The sequence below is a fragment of the Fusarium poae genome, chromosome 3 (assembly GCF_019609905.1).
Source record: "Fusarium poae strain DAOMC 252244 chromosome 3, whole genome shotgun sequence".
Taxonomy (NCBI): Eukaryota; Fungi; Ascomycota; class Sordariomycetes; order Hypocreales; family Nectriaceae; genus Fusarium; species Fusarium poae.
The window spans coordinates 5,959,588-5,979,575 of NC_058401.1; the positions used below are offsets into that span (position 1 = coordinate 5,959,588).

The following is a 19,988-nucleotide window of genomic DNA, read 5'->3' on the forward strand; positions in this document are numbered from 1 at the left end:
TTTGGCGTAAATGTTTTGTGAGTTGCGATGCTAAGCAAGGATGGGTGAGATGAGAGACACCTGGGATACAATAATGCTTCCTTATCGATAAGCCGAAACCATGTTACAGCTCATCCCCACCTTCAACATCTTGAAATTATAGCGACTTCCCATGATCCTAAAATCATGTTGAGTGCAGATCTTGTACGGCGATCGGCCCCGAGAACTTCTCGATACTGTGCCAGGACTTTCTCAGTTGTTTTTAGTGCACGACCGGCTACACAATGGCGCTCATATAGCAGTTACAACCACTTTGTTGGTCGTAGTATGTCTAGATTCATCTCTCTTTAGTTTACTGTGTCACTAACACGCATAGCCAAACTCGCTGCCGCAGACCCAAATGCCGATTTTCTTCCTTTCATGTGTAAAGATGTGAAGCCTTTTACGCTTGCTGTCAAGGACAATATTGCAACCTCTGAGTTCCCGACACAATGCGCCTCGCATATTCTCTCGGCTCATCCTTCACCTTTCGAAGCTACTGTCGTCCGCCAATTACGCAAACGAGGTGCGACAGTCGTTGGGAAGACTAATATGGATGAGTTTGGTATGGGATCTCACTCTATAAACTCAGTTCACGGAGCAGTTAAGAATCCCTTAGCTAAGGATGATAATGTATCTGCTGGTGGAAGCTCCGGTGGAAGTGCTGTTGCAGTACGCTTAGGAGACGCTGATGTCGCATTGGGGACAGACACTGGTGGTTCAATTCGATTACCGGCTGCCTATACTGGGACAGTTGGTTATAAACCTAGTTACGGCATGGTGTCTCGATTCGGTGTCGTCCCGTATGCAAACTCCTTGGATACAGTTGGCTTCATGGCCAAGGATGTCAAGCCGATACATGACCTTGTGTTCAAGGCAAAAATTTATGAGGAGCATGATCCCCAGGATCCAACGTCACTGCCTTCTGCATCCCGGAAACGATGCACCGAAACGATACCGTCCGCTCTCCCTGACCTATCGAAGCTGAGTATCGGTATTCCTCTCGAGTACAATATCGATGAGCTTGATCCTTCCATTCGGGCCGCCTGGATATCTGCTGCTTCTAGCCTTGAGGCACAGGGCGCAACCCTAGTGCCCATCTCACTGCCATCTACCAAAGAAGCACTTTGCGCTTATTACGTTCTTGCCCCTGCAGAAGCTTCGTCAAACCTTGCAAAGTACGATGGTGTTCGCTACGGAAAACGTGGCGAAGGTAGCGATGCAATCGGTGAGACTCTTTACTCAGATACGCGTGGCGATGGCTTCGGTGAAGAGGTCAGGCGACGAATTCTACTGGGTACCTACAGTCTCAGTTCCGAAGCCATAGACAACTACTTTATTCAGGCTCAAAAGGTTCGTCGGATGGTGCAACAGGACTTCGATCGTGTCTTTCGACTTGATAACCCTCTTTACGAGCCGGCGCAATTTGACCTCAGTGATATGGCTGAGGCCACCGGTATGGAAGACAAGACTGGTCCAGTCCAGGTTGACTTCATCCTTTGCCCTACGGCGCCGACATTTCCTCCAAAATTAGAAGAGATTGAGGAGCAAAGTAGTGTGGATGTGTACATGAATGATGTGTTCACAGTGCCAGCAAGTTTGGCAGGATTACCAGCTGTAAGTATTCCAGCTAACGTGAAAGGAAATCAGTTCCCAGCAGGTCTGCAGATTATCGGGCAGTACTGGGATGACCAGAGAGTACTTCAACTGGCGGAAAAGCTGAAGCCCATGGTTGTATAAGTGTGCGGTAGAATTTTATAAGCGATGATTTTGCGATATTGTACACCAAAGACAAATGACAAAAGTATCTCAGGTTTTATAGATCTTGCAATTATTCAGAAATGGCCTTCAAGTGTCCGTCACCCAACGTTGGTAACACATGTGCCACTTCTGCCATGTCTGACTCCCAGAAGCTTTGAGATTTGATTTGTGATATGTACCATTATTAATTTGTGAAGATATTTCTATTGTTGCTCACTTCGGGAGCGCTATAGATGCTTTGAAACAGGTGGTCAGATCCCTAGATCTACAACCTTACTCCTATTGTTATTTCTCCCTTGTCTTCATGCAGCTTTACGACTATGGCCCTGATAGGGTCGAAATTTTTCGAACTGAGCTGTCTCATGATTGATTGTGCCCTTTCCAATACGTGCCACTGGGCTGTATGAGCCTTCGCTGGCGTTGAGTGTCTTGGCTAGTTGACCAGATCTGCGTGTCCAATCCGGCACAAGCTTATAGAATTTGGTTTCGTGTTTTTTTATGTTGGGAGGTGATGCATCGGGCGTCTCACGACTTGAAGTCCTGTGTTGGTGTGCTTAGAGTGAGTGGTCAGATCAAGGTGAACGACTTCGACTGCGGCTACGGCTTCGACTCGGACTTCTCCTTCTCTCGTCGCGGTCAACCTCCATTACATCTCCTTCTGAGGTTTCACCGGATTCTTCCCTCGTTCTATTCTCTTTCTCTGCTTCATCCTCCTCCTCCTCGAGAAGATCCTCAAGGTCGCCAAGAGGGCTGACCCTTGGTTCCAGAATCTCCAGGTCCTCCAGAACCTCTCTCTTTGGCATTTTCCACAGACTCGTACCGCATACACGCTCCTTTGTCAAGAGGTCGTCTACGAATTCGTCCACGTATGACAACTTTACGCCTTCCCTTCCTCTCCGTCTCAATTTGCGCCTATCCTCGAGGAACGGTTCCAGCATCTCGTAAACGTCCTTCGCTTGTCGTGTGAGTCGGAAGTAGAAACACGCGAGTGCACGCAGATATTTGAAGGCTTCACCGCCGAATTTGAGATATTCCAGCAGTACCGCGTCGCTAGGCGAAAGCTCAAGAAGCTTGAAGGCGAGGCACAAAAACGGACTGGGTACTTGTGTGGTGCCATATGTACCTCCAATAAACTTCACGTCCTCGACAACGCGATCGACAATATCGGCTTCGTTGCACGCAAAGCATTGCATTTTGTAGTATATCGAGTCGACGATGCGATCCCTGACGGCCTTTTCCATGATAGTCGCGGGGTTGAGGCCGTTTGGCGCGACCGAAACGTTAGAGCCACGCTCATCAAGGAAGCGCCGTGCATCGGCATGAACTGTATCCTTATCTCTACTCATGTTGTGTGGTTGTCGCAAAGAATTGTTAATTCTTCGAAGTTGGAGATGGTGGGGGCTGGTTTAAAGCTTAGATACGAAAGTGTCGAGAGCTTAGAGCGATAAGCTGATAAGCTGTGTTGTCGTGCCAACAGAGTAAATAATAGCCTCCCAACCGTCGAGGATGACGACAGCTAGGAAACTATATTCTGAACCGTTTTATCGTGCTCTTCATATCAATTCATAACTTGACTGGCCTCAAACATCAATTTTATAATTCATCATGGCTCGGATGCTTCTCACTTCAAGCCAGGTGCAAGTCATCGCATCCTGCTTCGTGGGTAAGAGACATTCACCGCTCTCTACATTCCAGATAATCCCATGCTAATAAGACATTTCAACTCACAGTGGTAAGCTGCACAGTTGCACTCTTCATCAGCGGGTACATTATACAGCAAAGAACTGTCAGCCAGCTCCGCTCGGCAATCAAACCACGCGCTGAAATACGTCCATCGCCAAAGGTCTATCTCCCAGAGAAGTTCCAGGTACGCACCAAGGAGCTTGAGGATGGCCGTGTCATCGACATAGATACAGAAGCCGACATTGAAGTCCGGCGACAACGTCTGTTAGTGGAAATCAAGGAATCAAAGCCCATTGTGGACATCGAGGGAGATGCTACGTTGCAGAGAAACATTGAGATTATAAAGCAGCTGCAGGCCAAGGTGGTGGACAAGATGTCGACGCCTGAAGGTCATGTTGAAGCGCCGGTCGCGAACCACAAACCTGTCAGCAAGGCGAAGAGAAGAAAAATGATTAAGCAAGAGCTTCAAAAGTCAGCGCAGGCTGAAGATGGGCTTTACTACCAACGCAGGATGTGGTAAGCTACCACGGTTTATGTTTGGGCGTTTTGTATGTGTATATGGTAACGACAATGGATTTCGTAATGGGATATGATTTAGGATAGACTACAAAGGTAGCTCGGCTGGGTTACATTGGGCATGAATATGATGCAATCATTTCAAACACTGCGACACTCTTTCTATGAGATTTTCTCCGACGAGCCACATTCTTCAAGTTTCCGCCGAGGTTTTGATGGTCAAGGGTTGTTAATATCCTGGTCCTGATCATCATTTCTAAACATGAGAAAGAGTATGGTCAATGTCCACCCCATTCTTCATTGAGATCCGGCTCTTTCATGAGCTGACCTTGAGATGGCACACACAGGTCCTTCGTTCTTGCAAGACACATCGTTTAATAACTGATAAATTGTCTCAAGTGGTGATCGTAGCGGCGTTGCATGTTAAAGGTATTGCCTTGTTTTAGGTCGAGCTATTCTTTAGCGACTACCGGCACCAGCTCGAAAACCTACGACGATAAGACGGTTTTCCTAAATTCAGTTATACATGCAACAGGGTTCGGTCACTGCAGTATACAACCAACTCTCGGCGTTTATATCCATTACGAAAGGGAAAATGCTTTATGGAGGAGACACGGTTCAGTGTCGAACACCGTGTGATGCCGAGTATACCTATCTGTAAGTGCCCGTGCTGTGCTATGCAATGTCAGGTAACACTAGACAGGTAATAGTAGAAGGAGCCTTTGTTGTGCATAAATAGTCAAGGCAAACCGTCACACGAAATACTTTTCGCGTAATTTGACAACGCCTTTGACCCAAAGACATCAAATTTCCGGGCTGTTAGGCTAGAGCCCAGGCATTACCAGTCCAGTATTCAATTACATCGCTAGTTCATTCCCAACAAACAAACAAGGTCCAGGCCTTGAGAAAGCAAAGTAATCGAGTCCGCTAGCTCCAGTCAGGTAACTATTGACTAGAAGCAAAATGGAACAATAGTCGAAAACGTTTCGGAACCCACAGAAACGTTGTAGGTTTAGGTCAAGAAGCATGGACTGTCTTGCTTGATACCAGGTATCGTGAAGGGATTTCATAGAGCCTGAACCGACCTCGAGATGCCACTAGTTCCCCAGGATGTGCCTGGCACTTTTCAGGGACCATTTGCATAATGGAGTCGTCTTATTTCCAAGACATGGATGAGGCTGCTTTCAAGAGCTTAGACGTTTGTCCATGTCGTTTGGCGTGGTACAAGACGGTACATCGGGACAATTGAGCCTTTGTTTTGCTGGATATGAGGCTGAAAAGAAATTTTGCTGTAACTAGTGGCAAACGAAAGGCCCCAGGTTGGCCACAATTGCAATGAATGAAGTTCAAGTTCGAGACAGTCGGCGGTGGAGCATGAAAATGGACCCTGAATTTCACATGAGGACCAAACAGTCGGAAATCTGTTTCGGTCCGGAAAAAAAGTAAACGCGCACAGATGAGTCGTTCGGAGCGGTAAAAGTGGGGATATTGATGATGGAGTCAGTTCATTCAGTTGAGTTTCACTCCCAATCATCCTTTGGTCAATTCTCTGAAGACCGTTCTCTCCACCCTTCGCTCAGACCGAACGGCATCAGACGAGAATCAATTCTGTTTTAGACACAACAAACATCCCCACAGTCGTCGTCGCCGCCGCTAAAGAAATATTCCTGCCACCATTCAAAGCTTTGCTTTGCTCGACCTCCGACAGCCCCGATTAGAACCCGGAGCTCCCGACTCTTCCCTCCGAACTCATCGGCCCTACCGACCAGCAAATTGCGACTGATATCGACCCACGATGCCGGCGTTTCAAAGCAAAAAGTTCCGGTCCGCGGCCGACATGAACAGCATTGGCATGCGGTATCGCAACCTCATGAACAAGCACCCCTTCCTCATGTTCGGCCTACCCTTCCTCACCGTCATCGTTGCCGGCTCCTTCGTTCTCACGCCAGCCACTGCCGTCCGCTATGAACGCTACGACCGCAAGGTTCGTCAGATGACCAAGGACGAGGAGCTCAACGTGCGTCGATCTGCAAGGAAGGTGGACATGAAGGAGGAATACTACGTACGTCGTGCACAGCTCGGAATGATGGAAAGAATGCCATTTGTGATTTGAGTGACTAACATCTTGATAACAGAGACTTGCTGGCAAGGACTTGGATGACTGGGAACAGAAGCGTGTGAAGCGACTTCCTGGTGAGAATGATGGCTTGCTATAGATGATGCTATATCGGCTCCCTTGCTTTACATGTACGAGAAAGCATCACGATCTTGAGGTGATCATCGATGCGATCAAAATCGATGTATTGTGAGGATTGCAAAGCTCATGATAATGACGACGTCATCACTGACCACAATCCCAACGTTGCGGCTGTTGAAACACTACGGAAGCAAGGGGTCGCCAAGGAGGGCTGTGCTCCATATGTAGATGGCATCACAGGCGTTCGGGCGTTATGGAGATGGCGCGCCTTGGTTCATGTCTTTGATATCGCGTTTCTTAAAGTGCGAACGCATAAGTGCAGACCCTCTGTCGTTTCAAGCAGGGAGGGCGTAGTCGTGGTGGTTTGAGGCTTCAGGGACGAGCCGCAACGTCAGTGTCTGACCCGACCAAGTGGTCAGCGGCATATCAGAGACATTCGTCGTTCTAGCGATCGAAACTCAAGTGAGGACATCTCACATGGCAGACTTGCCGAACATCGATGAGTCTATGGAACTCCGATCTTGGATTTAGGTTATCAGAGGGTGGTATGTTTCACAGACTCGAAACAGATGGACGTTGGAAGACGGGATGTGTGAACCATCGACACATCAAGCAAGAAACAAACTCCAACAATTCACATCTCTGAGACTTGCAGGTGTATACCAATCGTGGAGTGCAGTAATATCGCGCACTGCAAGAACTAGTATCACATAATCCTTCTACCATACTACACCACACACATGGGGACATTTGATTTATTCGCGCTTGACAGTACCAAGGCACAACACATTCTCACTTGGCCGACGGACATCATTGAATTGCTGCAGGATCAGGTTATCCTTCTCCCTTGCATCAAGTCACGTTGACACGAAGCCCCTGCATGTCGCAATTTCCGTCTAGAGTGCGCTTTGTCCGCGAGGCAGGGCTTAGTCTGGCTGTCTGTGAGTGCTTGCAGCAGACACGTAGTAAATGCATTTCTGATTTCATATCAATACTATCATGGTATGTACTCAATTGACATGGTACATACTGATGTGTCTAAATCGGGATGGATGACCCTCGACTGATACGAATATCACGATGAGATGGTACGGTATGCCATCGTCGATCCAGAGAACGTTACAAGACCGAGATGGAGTCTCCTCACAGGTTCGCATCCCAACAAGTGGCTGTAGGGTGTCGCATTGGTTGATAAGTCACGATATCGCAACGACGAGCCAAGCTAGCGATACTAGAGCGGGCTAAAAGGCACGCCAAAGAGGCAAGCTATTGGACGGGACGACGCGTAGTCATGCTGATCAGGAAATAGAGATGAAAATGGCGGTGTTTTTAGCTCACGATAATAAAGGCAGCCAAGGTAGCGCAGCTGGGCAGGGGCCAGAGCGCCACGCTACGTTGGCCCCCGCGTTGAGATGATGGCTGTATGTAGTCATCAATTGTACGGCGAACTGAACGGCTTCAAAGTCAAGCGAGACATTTGACATTAATTCGGTGATCGTCAGGAGGCTCTCGCATATTGGACATAAGCAATGATGAAAGTGTTGTGTAAAGGTGATGATACCGATTTGGGAGAAGGCGGCCGAACCCTCGATCCATCCATTCATCATCCAGTAGGCATGGTGACATTGATTAGTAGTTGAAGGAAGAGAGATCGAGTCCAAGATAAAGGCATTTGTTGGTTCGTGGACACGGACTTAAGAAGAAGAGGGGTTGCCGCCAATGGTAATTCAATGAATGGATGAATACCAGCGAGGCCATGCTTATTTCAGGTAGTAATAAGCGGTCGGAGGCGAGGATGATCTCAGGTACAAAAGATGGTGTTGAGCCCGTTGTAGAGCTAGCTGCAAGGTACTGACTGACTGTACCTGCATGTATCCGTATCATACTCGAAAACCGCATTGTCCCTTTCTGGTTGTCCGTGTGTGAATGAGGACACGATAGCTTCCGTCATCCGAGCTACCGAACAAGGCGCAGTCAGATTAATTGAGCTGCCATTCCGTCTTCCATTGTTGTAGGGTAGCACCCATTCTGGATTCTGCAAGTTTACTTGGTGATGTTCAGACGGAAACCCGCTTGTGAGTGGCTCAACCCAACATTCCCTTGGAAAGTTTGACAGGGAGCCCTGTCTATAGGTCATCTGGCTTTGATCAATGCCAAGGCTAGCCAAGCCATGTCCTGCCAACTCGGCAATCAATTAAGTTTCTGACCTTTTCTGAGTTGTGTTTGCGAAGAAATGCAACGTTGGGTTCGTTCCAACGACTGGGGATCCAATTAAGTTACAGTAAACGTAGACAAAAGGCTGAGTGAGTAGCAAACAACGCTCGTTCCTCCAAGTCAGATAGAATACGGGAACTAGTAAATTTATCGATTGTCCGCTTACGGATACAGCTTGCAGCTTGCAGCTTACGGGCTGGATGACCGTGGTGCCGGTAACATTTGCAATCAATTAATTGCATGCATGACCCGATATCAGGATATTATTGGAAATCGGGCTACTGCCTCATGTAACACTGGAACAAGTAAAGATGTTGCAGAACCAAGGCAAAGGGTCAATAGAAATGAGTATTATTACTACCAAGACCAAGCAAGATATGTGGAGGTATAGACTTTCTTCTTCTTCTTTTTTCTTTCCCTTTCCCGTCCTAATACACAACTATTACGTAGCAGTTAGGCAGGCACGCAGACAAGTCTTTTTTCTTTTTTCTTTTTCTCTTCTTCTTCTTCTTCTTCTCCAACTCGGTTGTAGTGCAGGTATTCTGGGGCGATTCTGTAACAACCAGGTTTACGGGTTGTCACAAGATGAGATCAAGGAGATGCCCGATCCTGAAAGTTGATAAGAGACGCGAAGAAAAAGCAAAAATGCAGAAAATAAAGAAAGTAAATGCCCAAACCCCAGATCCAATGCTACAGTGATGCTTCAGCTCTGGTGGATTGAAAGATGATAACTCTCCGCTGAGGCGCGCTCGGAGTCGGCGACGACAATTAATGACAGCCAATGGCATTGACTACAGGGGCTTTCGAGCTGTCAGAGCGCCACTCCCAGAGAGCTGGAAACCCAGTTCGGGCTTTGATCCTGTCCGAAAGATGCAAGGAAAGACCATGTTCAAGGAAAAAGAAACGAAGAGATAAAAAAAAAATTCACTACAACACTGACAACAAGCCAAGTGCCGAAGTGTTGAGAGATCTACAGTGGAGGTGGGAGAGAGCGAAATTACCTTGATTCGTGTCACTGTAATTCCATGTTTCCTTCCATATTTCCTTCCATTCGGACTGGAGCCTTTACTAAGTTACTATTTTTTGTTTCCTTCTCCAAGATCCCACAACTAGAATCAGTCATTGTGTCCGTAAATATTCGGTTCGGAGCCGGGAAGGGCACCAGCGCCGAGCCTCTTTTTAATCTCGTTTATCAAGACTGCCAAGACGCAGTCAACAAGAAGCGAGTCTGGCAGTCCACATCTAATCGTCATCGCAGACAAGAGATACAGAAATATACTTCTATAGTATACATAGGTAGTTAGACAGCAGGTAGGTGGTATCCACGATCAGACCCTGGATCGTCAGTGCTAGTAGTAGTACAGTAACAGTCCATAGGTAGTCCATCTAATACAGAACACAGTAATTAAAACTGCATGCGCATTTATCCATCCATCGTGAATGCACAAGAAAAAAGTGGAATGAGGGGTTCAAAGAGATTCACCGCCAGTGCTTGATTAGCCAGTGACAAGCCTCGAAGGTGTTCCTTGCGTGGTTTGCGGATTCACTACTACCTACGATCTGGAGCAGTTCCCCATTATTATCTTGTTAAATTATTAACCACGACAATGAACTATTAGTGCTGTAGCGGTCAGTCCCGTTCATCCATGGCAACTAACTGTGAATTGCTTCACATTGCTTTCAACTCGGCCTAGGCCCGTCAACATTCCACATTCAACTAAACTAGCCTAAATGACAAAGACACGGTTGATGCCCCCTTGTATGGGGAAAGTGCACATGATAGTGTCATGCAAGATGCAGGTGAGATTCGCATCACAAGTCTGGATGACTACAAAGATGGATGGCCTGCGTCTGCATACGCCGCACGGTAGCGTGACATGGGCATTATCTTGATACATCTCAGCTTCAGAAGCAAAAATGGACGGGAAATGCCAGACTCAGCTTGTAATAGTTAGATGTCGACAAGGGGTAAGGAGATCAGATGATATCCCCCCGAGAGATAACGATGCTGTCTCAAAACGGCTCGAGTACGTGATCGTGAACAAAGCACATCTTTTTTATTGTCTCAGTTGTACCTGCATCTTGTCTTCTTACAGAAAGCACATACATACATTAGTACATACAGTACTGTAAAACAGTAGTTCGCCAAGACGCCGCCTCTTGATGCAAGGGAGTTATCACACAGTTCGAGCGGAGTAATGGAATGGCAGCGGTGAAGATAGATCCTTTATTTCTCATCCATCGTGCTGTGGTGTTGGTAGTTAGTTTATTAATTACTGAGCTAGCTCGTTGGTTCAAATTGATTACCTGCAGTAGTCTCACAGGCTAGGGAACCCACGATCCATATAGCTGAAAGGTATCAATCAGTCAGTATGTATGTATGTCCTGTATCGGTAAAATAGAGTTTCGGCTGGCGCGCAAACCGACAGCTGAGGCAGTTTGACTGAGCTTTTGGTGGACTCGGAGTTACTTTTGATGTCTATTACAATCAATGATGGGAGTTGCCGCCTTTTTACTCGATTTGATCAATGTGCCGTACTGTACGCGTCTTGTGTTTTGATCTTGATGATCTGTTACTCAAGTCGTGGAAAGATGTGCAGATGGTGACGTTTAGGTTAGTTGTCTCTGGAGCCACGACAGATGGATGCATTATAGCAACAGATCTGCGCTGGCGTACACACGAAACAACCGGCCATACATATTACATACGTGGTAGGATCTACCAGCCATTCAGAAGTCATTTATGCCATATTCAATGCTTATCAGTGACAGCATGATCGGCTTTTTGTATGTATGCATGTACAGCTGTCCTTGTCATCATGATATGATTATGGACTCACGATCAAGCTTAGACTCAGACTCAGCTCGAGTTTAGAAACAATCATTTTGCTTTTTGTTTCTACAGTTCACGAAGCTCCGCCCTGCACCTCACATGAAGAGTTCCAATAACACGGATCGAGCGATGTAATTGGGAACGAATGAGAGTAGAGCCCATCAGGACAGACACGGAATCTTCAGGCACGGACCCCTGTACTTTCAAGGGTTGTTTGCTTCCCCCCCCCTCCTTTCCTTTCCTTTCCTCACCTCATATTCAGATTGACAAGGTAGCTTGTGTGTAATCAGGCACTGACACATTGAAGAAGTGACAAGGATGAGACGGGATGGGGATGTAGAGTAAGCCGTCACTCGGACTCAGGCGATGGAGAAAGAGGCTGAAGGGAGAGAAATGGATTGAAATGGTGATGGACGTTGGGCTTTCACGGCAAGTTACTGTCCACAAAAGTATCGGGAACTATCAGATGGCGCTGGACCTGATGACCTATCTTGGAAAAAGAGGCTTTTGGGGTGTGGGCTAGCAAAAAAAGAAAAAAAAGGTACCAGGCACAGGAACAGGCACCCAGCACAGTAATCAGGTACGCCGAAGGGTCTAGAACCAAGCGAGGCTTACGATAACTTCCATGCCATTATGAAGACCAGACAGTAGGATCAAGAAAAAGAAAAAGAAAGAAAAGGTAAAAGTAAAGGTGTGCATCTAAGATGGAGTACCCGATGAGGATAATGAGGCGTTACAGAAAATGGGTAGTAATAGAAATATTTTTCATTTTTCCATCGTGATGTTTCGGCGACGATCTCAAGTGTTTCGTTACGACCTACTAGAGCTGGCTCTCCTCTTCAAGTCCAAGGATAAAGAGGTACCAAAAGATACATTCTCTTCAAAAGAGAAAAACGGCAGGGGTCATTGATCAGCAGAACACATGTACACCCCTGTCGTGTCTTGAGAGAGATGGGAATCTCAAGAGTCTGTGGAAAACAATAAAAAAAAAAAAAAGAGGTGACCGAACCAAGATCCAAGTGGAGATCTTGCTAAAATGCACAGAGCCCAGAGACAGGATCAGGGGACAAGATCAGGTCTCTATCCACTGTCTCCACCTCCAGGTACCCTCCGACTCCACTATATCTTCTGGGCGATACAGGGATGTCCGCCCATTTCGGCTGTGACGGTTCGGTGAATGACGTTCATGGTACCGGGCGGCCTTTGCACTCTAAAAGTAGGTTACGATGAAATACGAATACACACTCATTACTAGTATTTATAGACTTGACCTCCCATCCCCGGCTATCTCGGGTCCTCTTCTTGACTTCAACAATCAATCCAACACTCAGTTAGGCCTTTGTAGCCTCAATCAACTAACAACGAGTATTATATATATATATCAAATTTATATTATAATACTCTTCTCTTTCTCTCTGTATCACTCACTACCAACACCACCACCACTAACTACTACACAATAAACATCATGCATGTTCTACACGGATTCGGTCAAAGACGAAAGTCGTCTCGTCCTCGTGACCTTCACATCAGAAAGGTCTCCTTCTCAGGGTCTTCTCTCTCATCCGGCTGCTCTTTATCATCATCATCATCATCATCATCGTCAACCATCTCCGCCCTCTCAACACCAGCTGCCAGGACACCTACCGCCTCAAGACCCGAAATGGATCCTCTCGCCTCACACCCCGCCTTCCACGCACCACCAAGATTATACGAACGACCTTTTAAGCGCATGGATGACGAGCCTGTTTTCTACGGTACCGAGGAAGCGGCCATCGACGAGGAGGCTTTTGTCGAGCAGGATGTCGCTGCTCAACAGCCTACAGAGATGGCTCTGCCTCCTCATGTGAGCCCAATGGATGCTGCCGACGAACAAGGCAACGAACCCAAAGATTACTTCTTCACCACATTATCAGCACGACCACCGATGCCCAAGTCTCGCTGGTCCGAATCCACCATCCAAAGCATCCAGACCTTTGACGATGACGACGAGGATGACTCCGAGGTCACTCAGTCTGAAGACTCTGAAGATGAGGGCGACAATGTCTCAGTCCTCGAGATGCGTCGTCTCTCTCGCCACGCCTCAGCACTAAAACCTGCCTCTATCAACGCTACCTATGCTGCCCGACCTGGTCTTACACCCAAGCGACCTCCTATGCGATCTCTCGACAGCGTCGACAACTTTATCCGACGCGGAGGATGGAAGCGTCGTGGCATTGTCTTTCACAAGGAAGACCTCGAGAACACTCGATCTGAGCTGGACCGCAACAGCTTTTAAACATCGTCTCATCTTACCTCACCACTCACTCTCAACACACTTCGTCCTAATGTCTTCTTTTTCATTTTTCCCCCACATATTCATGATCTGTTTTTGATACCCATACCTACGGCGCATATGATCTGCTTCTTTCTCTTTCGTTGAATGATATCTCACGGCTGTTCTACATCCTTGTCTCACAACCCATAAATTGGGGTTGCCTGTTTTTCCTTTTTCCACTTTGTATACATATCAGGAGGCCTGGAGTTTTTGTCATTATGGGCCATGGGATTACTCGGGAAAGCGAAAAAAGCGAATTGTTTTATCTGATTTTTTATGGGACCTGGAGGCATGCGGTTATGGGTTTTACAGCTTTCCATCCATCTACTATGGTGGACACAGACACAGACACACATTTTTCTACCACTACATATTACTCTACTACTATTACTCTCTCACCGTCTACTTGAGCGGCATTACTCTTACTCTTTACATAGAAGCCTCTTGAACGAGGCTGAAATACTACACAACACTTTGCCGTCTCCATGTTCTGCAGGCTATAATTATCATGGTGCATGTTTTAGATACATAGCTGACATTTCAAAAATTTGAAACTGCAATCCAGGCAGTATCCACTTTCAAGCTGGACCCAGCATTTTGGTATTATAGTCATGTATGGATCCATGTCGATGTGGTCTAAGCATTTGTTAATTTTCAGCCTCGATTTATATATTTCCACAATGTTTTTCACCTTTGCTTTTTGTAACATTATATTGGAGGTGAGGGAGTGTCAAAACTCGCTGGAGAGCGGCCTCACCGAAGCATGGGGCCCTTGCCACAGCCTGGAGAAATTCACATCATGGTTCATTATTACTCGAGTTTAAGCTGAGCAGCGCTTTGACTCGGTGCGTCTTCTACTAAGCGAACGGGAATTTTGGCTGGCTGGGCTTATGTCAACGGCCAACGGTCCTTGGTGTGTAAGCTTTATTATCCGTACAGCCGTAATACTTGTTCCCTTCTCTTCTTTTCTTTTTTGCTGATGACAGAATCATGGCGTCGGAAATGAGTCACCTCGTGTTGGGGAGTCTTGGCAGTCATGTTGATTGTAAGCGATGAGGCTGAGTCTTCCACAAGGGCCCGCCATTGAAACAAACCCAGGGTTACTGTAATCCATGTAAAATCGCTGACAGTAAGCCCAGTCCTTGTGGGTATTGCGGCAGCCGCGAAGTTCCAGGGTCTGTCTCTCCTCTTGCTCATATGATGATGACGATCTTTTGTTCACGATTGTCTAAATCTGGTTGTGACTATGACTCTGGGGTGATGCTGTGCAATTTGCCCCTTCAATGCCCTGTGATGGCTGATTCTTTATCACCAGTCCAATGACATGGAGCCTATTTTGTTTGTAGACATGAAATAAACAAAAGGACGGGCCCAGGGGGAGGCGAAAAGGAGGATGAAAAAGACGACGGGCTTAGGAATGGATGACTTCACAACTTGACGGGTGTGTTTGTGGCAAAAACCGGTTCGACGAATCAACGGTCCGAAGTCAACGTTTTTGTGTATGCCTTGTTTCAGTGGTGTTGATGTTTCACGTCCCCTAATTTTCACTTATACGTGCCTGGTTACGTGTAATTGGAGATAATGCATCATCTACCAGCTGAACAAATATGTCATGTTTGAGAATTGCGCTTATCGTAGATCCTGTCCCAATGCCAAAGACGTCAGTGGTAGCGGGTAGCTTGTTTCAAAACGCGGAAGCGCGCGGGAGAAGACATTTATCATCATTCATTCATTCATGCATGTATGCAGAACGATGAAAGACATTGCACTACATATGCACCCGTGTACAGCAACAGTCTGACGCACGGCAGTTTCTTCGTGAAGCTATTATTATTCACCGAAATTTCTAGGCTGCGAGCGAAGTAAACCTTGCGTAATCCGCAAAAGTTTATTAAGTTTATTCGGATTTCACGGCAATTGTCTGATACCACTCTACCCTCTATGGCGATCTTCGGCATCCCGCAGCTTCCGCCCGTTTCGTATGCAGACCGACAAGATCCCATGGTATTGTTGAGCGGCATTCAATTCATTACTCTACTCAGCCCACCGTAACCATGAGCCTTAAAGTGATGGGCAGACCATGCTGAAGCTGTTGTGGGGGTCACGGCTGGACTGTGCACACACTTGTTCCGACTTCAATGACTATGACGATGATCTCTGAACTAGACTAGGTAACTAGATATGTACAGTAGACATGCAAGGACATACCATGAATGTTTGTACATAGACATCAACGTCAAAACTGGTTGTTTCTTTCCTTTCCTTTCTCTCCACTGACCATGTCACCACTACGAACTAACAAATCCCATCAGTCTTTTTAGTGTCTAGTCTAGTTCCCACCAAATCGGCATCCAATCGCATCCGAGGACTCGATATTCCGGACCATCGGCCCCAACCTTGGACGGGCCAGGTCCGATCATTCTTGCTAGCAATTGGGTAATTAGACACGAACCTCGTTGTGAGAAGCGTGACAACCCTACTGTTGATTGTGTCCCCTCAGCCAACCACTGGCTTATTTACAATCAACGATCTACCAGCTAGGCTAGCTAAGCTGCTGGCGAGGCTGCCCCTTCGTTTTTCTGACCCATCACACAATAGGGGCAGCAATATCCTCCATGTCGTAGTGTGAGCAAGAGCCCCTCAATCGCGATGTCTTCTGATCGAGATGTCGCATGGTGAATCGCATTTTTCCTCTTGCCGAGTACTTGGCCGGCCTTGTCACCGTCACTATTGTCATCAATGCACGACTCAACCCCCACGAGCTAGAGGACGGCATTGTGATTGAACCTCAGAGTGGCCAATTCAGGAGGTAGTGGGAGGCCAGTGTTTTTGGTTGACATCAAGGAAACGTAGTCCTTCCTATTCACGATCCGGCTGCGATCACAGCCAGGCTCCAATGGTCCTTGCTTACATCTCCAGACTCCTGCCGTGTCCATGAGCTTCCAGAGTCCACGCCGTGCACAAGGTGTCGTTCTAGCCAGTTTTTACTAAGATGGTAGTTCTTGAGCCTGGCCTTTGTATCTTGAAGTACTCATGTCAAGGTAGACCGCATGTAGGAAAAAGGTCCAAGAAGGGGATTATGAGTTTTTGTATTTCTCATATGTTGTTCTATAAGGCTATAGGGTAATCGACGCATATTCATTCGGAACTTTCAATGGTCACAATTTTATACGTCTGCCCTTGGATTGTTGCAATGTATCCAAGGAAACTTGAGTGATTGCAGTAGTTATTGCCGTGAAAACGCTTCAATGTCATTTATGTCGCATTCATAAACAAGTCTACTTACTCAACAAGTACTGGAACCATTCTTGGTACCTGTAGGCAGCGAGCTTGAACAGTTGAAGGTTAAGCTCCGCTCTCGGCCGGGACTAGATCTGGGGTTTAGTGGGTCACAACGAACCAGCCCTGGCGACGTATGACGTTGAGCATCATCAAATTTGCAAAAATAGAAAAAAATAAATATTGGCCTCGGAGAAGCCAGACACGCTCTGGAACTCCCAGAGTGTCTTTCTCATAAACTGTATATAGTCAACGTTGAGCGCACATCAGAAAATAAATGGAAGCTTCGAGTCAGCCGATGTCGGTTTGGCCTAAACCATTATCGATCTCTGTCGGATAATCCTAGGCCGATCCCGAAAAAATCACTCGCTGCGATTCAAGGTCCGGCAACAATTTGCAGCGGCCTCACATTTTTCATCGCCTTCACAAGCCTCGTCTCGCCCTGCCCCCCCCCCCACCGCGGTTATATCTCTAATAAGACACATAATCAAACATGGATCACGGACGCGACCCCTGCCCCTATGTCATTCTCAATGACTTTGGTGGTGCTTTCTGTATGGGTGTAAGTTGAGCCTTTGGTGTTTTAGCTAGAATCAGACACAACGACAGAAGCACGATATAACATGACGAGACATGCAGCTAACACTGTCCTTGTTATTAGGCCATCGGTGGTACTATCTGGCACGGTATAAAGGGTTTCCGCAACTCCCCCTACGGTGAGCGACGTATTGGCGCCATCACAGCCATCAAGATGCGTGCTCCAGTTCTAGGTGGTAACTTTGGTGTTTGGGGTGGTCTTTTCTCAACGTTCGACTGCGCCGTCAAGGGCGTGCGCCAGAAGGAGGACCCTTACAATGCCATCATTGCCGGTTTCTTCACTGGTGGTTCCCTTGCCATTCGAGGTGGTTACAAGGCTGCACGAAACGGTGCCATCGGTTGTGCCGTCCTTCTCGCCGTCATCGAGGGTGTCGGTATCGGTTTCTCCAAGATGCTCGCCGGCAGCACCAAGCTAGAAGCTCCCCAGCCTCCTCCTCAGGAGGCTACCCTGTGAGCCAAGTTTTGACGAAATGAATAATCACGAATCGATCAACGGTGATACAACGAAACAATCTTCGACTCCCCCACTCTCAACTCCACCATCACGACCATCCACAACAACTATGCGGGCCAAGCTCTTCAAGAGCTGGGCCTCTTGTATTTTCACTACCACCACCAACAAAAACTGGCTGACGTTTTAATCGCTTCAATTCGCATCGGGTCGGCGTTCCATGTATAATAGAGTAAGATATTGGGAGGGGTTACCGGAAGGCGGATTCTGGCTTAGCGATCGAGTTGCCATACTTCCTGCGACCACAGACTAATCTATGTCTGAACGAAGGGAAAAAGAGAGAAAGAGAGAGCACAGCGTGTACGATTTCCCCATGAGACGGAGGGGAGTTCTGGAAGTGCGCATAGGATCAGCAGGCTCAAAAAGAAGATGGGGAGGCAGAAAACCTCCTACTGCTAAATTTTATGCTCTTATTTACCGCGGGTTGGGCGCGGAACAAATACAGATAACATTCCCTGTTCCACTCCATTCACGCCCACTTTGCATCGCCTCTGTCCACTGACCTATCGTTCGTCGCTAAATATACTCACCTGAGGGTTTCCCTTGGTATCAACCCAGGCCCGAAACATACCGGCACAGTTAAAGTCCATCATAATCTGAGATCGGGTCTCGACTACGTGACCACTGGCATCACAGACCACAGCGCTTTCAATACCGATGATGCCTCCCTGACCCTCTCCCGTCTGCTGCCATCTACTCCCTGCACTCCTCTGTAGCACTCCATCTCGACCTGCAACACGGGACATGGCTTTTGCTCCTGACTCTGGCTTCCATCTTGCTATAGCCGCAACTGTTCGTAGAGCATTAGTTCTCAAAAACGAATCGCCGTTGCCCGTACCAGATCCCCCAAATGATCTGATTGTGTATGTACCTGCACCGAGAGGAGTGTACATAGCGGGAGTAGGCAGGAAATCTGCCAACGCTCCTCTAAGGGCATTGCTGAGCACCAAGCAAGGGCCTAACTGGCTCGCAGTATCTTTCAGGCGATCCCACATCGATGGTCCTGTCGGATCCCCATCTTCAGTCCATTCCTCAGCCCAGAAACCCGCCCCAATCGTAGGCGTATCACCAATACGTCCGGTGAGCTTGTTTGTAAGCCCTCCGGTACTGGTCGCGGCGCAGATGACACCATCCCGGTCAAGGGCCACCGCTCCGCAAGTACCCTGAGAGACATACTCGTCCACACTCCACGTTGCTTGCCCCTGACCTGTCTCCTCTCTCTTCAGTCCTTGAATATGCTCATCCCAGCGGTGCTGAGTAAAAAAATAACTCTGGTCAACCAACTCCAACCCATATTGTTTCGCCAGCTGTTCTGCTGCCTCACCATGAAGCTGTACATGACCTTGTGCGGACGGGACATCCAATCTGCCAGAGCTGACATTCTGAGACCGTGGTTCGAGATCGTCTTCGCCATGTTCAACCATCGCGCGGGCCAGAAGGATGGGATTCTTTACATGGCGAAGGCCCATTACGCCTACGCCTTGCTTCTTGTGGCCACGAGATACCATCACCGAAGCTTCCAGCTCGTTGATACCGTCCCGCGTGAAGACAGCGCCATAGCCGCTATTGAACAACGGGCTATCCTCAAGAAGACGGACGGCGTAGGTTGCAGATTCCAAGGCTGAAGGGAACTTTCTGGTTGACTTCTCTGTAAAGGATTCATCTTGTCTTTTCATGTACTGGTCAGTTCTTGTAACCTATGAGACGACAGTTAGCTATTGTTGCATTGGGCTCGAGATGCGATCTCACAATGTCAACAAGGGCTTTGCGATAAGCTTGAAATTTCTCCGGAGGATATGTGTCGGGATGAATGTTACCCGCCCCTCCATGAATGACAAGACGAGGCTTCACTTCAGGCGGTTCTGCCATATTGTGTTGGTATAGAATACTTGGTTCTATTTTGTTGGTTTCTAGGACTTTCGTAATGATCAAAAGGGACACTTGTTTAGTTCTTCGTTTAAGCAGTGAAGGGAAGAAAATGTTGGTTGGACAGATCATCCCCTCATTGGGATGAGCATCAGGATCTATCTAGGTATCGGTCTGCCGCTCCTGCCTGTAGATA

The 19,988-nt window shown here is 47.5% G+C and overlaps 7 protein-coding genes across 7 annotated transcripts; 5 read left to right on the forward strand and 2 right to left on the reverse strand.

Moving 5' to 3' along the window:
- Nucleotides 1-165: 165 nt before the first annotated feature.
- FPOAC1_009409 (uncharacterized protein) lies at nucleotides 166-1,758 on the forward strand (the record flags this gene model as incomplete). The annotated part of the gene is made up of 2 exons (XM_044853835.1): nucleotides 166-304; nucleotides 356-1,758. The coding sequence occupies 2 exons, from the start codon at nucleotides 166-168 to the stop codon at nucleotides 1,756-1,758; spliced, it is 1,542 nt and encodes a 513-aa protein (XP_044706505.1).
- A 593-nt stretch (nucleotides 1,759-2,351) lies between these two features.
- Nucleotides 2,352-3,125, reverse strand: FPOAC1_009410 (uncharacterized protein; the record flags this gene model as incomplete). The annotated part of the gene is made up of 1 exon (XM_044853836.1): nucleotides 2,352-3,125. One exon carries the CDS (start codon nucleotides 3,123-3,125, stop codon nucleotides 2,352-2,354), a length of 774 nt encoding a protein of 257 aa, XP_044706506.1.
- A 259-nt stretch (nucleotides 3,126-3,384) lies between these two features.
- FPOAC1_009411 (uncharacterized protein) lies at nucleotides 3,385-3,982 on the forward strand (the record flags this gene model as incomplete). Its single annotated transcript, XM_044853837.1, has 2 exons — nucleotides 3,385-3,442; nucleotides 3,525-3,982. 2 exons carry the CDS (start codon nucleotides 3,385-3,387, stop codon nucleotides 3,980-3,982), a joined length of 516 nt encoding a protein of 171 aa, XP_044706507.1.
- A 1,791-nt stretch (nucleotides 3,983-5,773) lies between these two features.
- COX16 (Cytochrome oxidase assembly) lies at nucleotides 5,774-6,194 on the forward strand (the record flags this gene model as incomplete). Its single annotated transcript, XM_044853838.1, has 2 exons — nucleotides 5,774-6,040; nucleotides 6,114-6,194. The coding sequence occupies 2 exons, from the start codon at nucleotides 5,774-5,776 to the stop codon at nucleotides 6,192-6,194; spliced, it is 348 nt and encodes a 115-aa protein (XP_044706508.1).
- Nucleotides 6,195-12,690: 6,496 nt separating this feature from the next.
- On the forward strand, nucleotides 12,691-13,500 carry FPOAC1_009413 (uncharacterized protein; the record flags this gene model as incomplete). Its single annotated transcript, XM_044853839.1, has 1 exon — nucleotides 12,691-13,500. The coding sequence occupies one exon, from the start codon at nucleotides 12,691-12,693 to the stop codon at nucleotides 13,498-13,500; it is 810 nt and encodes a 269-aa protein (XP_044706509.1).
- Nucleotides 13,501-17,311: 3,811 nt separating this feature from the next.
- TIM17 (translocase of the inner membrane) lies at nucleotides 17,312-17,869 on the forward strand (the record flags this gene model as incomplete). Its single annotated transcript, XM_044853840.1, has 2 exons — nucleotides 17,312-17,380; nucleotides 17,480-17,869. The coding sequence occupies 2 exons, from the start codon at nucleotides 17,312-17,314 to the stop codon at nucleotides 17,867-17,869; spliced, it is 459 nt and encodes a 152-aa protein (XP_044706510.1).
- A 560-nt stretch (nucleotides 17,870-18,429) lies between these two features.
- On the reverse strand, nucleotides 18,430-19,795 carry FPOAC1_009415 (uncharacterized protein; the record flags this gene model as incomplete). Its single annotated transcript, XM_044853841.1, has 2 exons — nucleotides 18,430-19,623; nucleotides 19,676-19,795. The coding sequence occupies 2 exons, from the start codon at nucleotides 19,793-19,795 to the stop codon at nucleotides 18,430-18,432; spliced, it is 1,314 nt and encodes a 437-aa protein (XP_044706511.1).
- Between the last annotated feature and the right edge of the window lie 193 nt (nucleotides 19,796-19,988).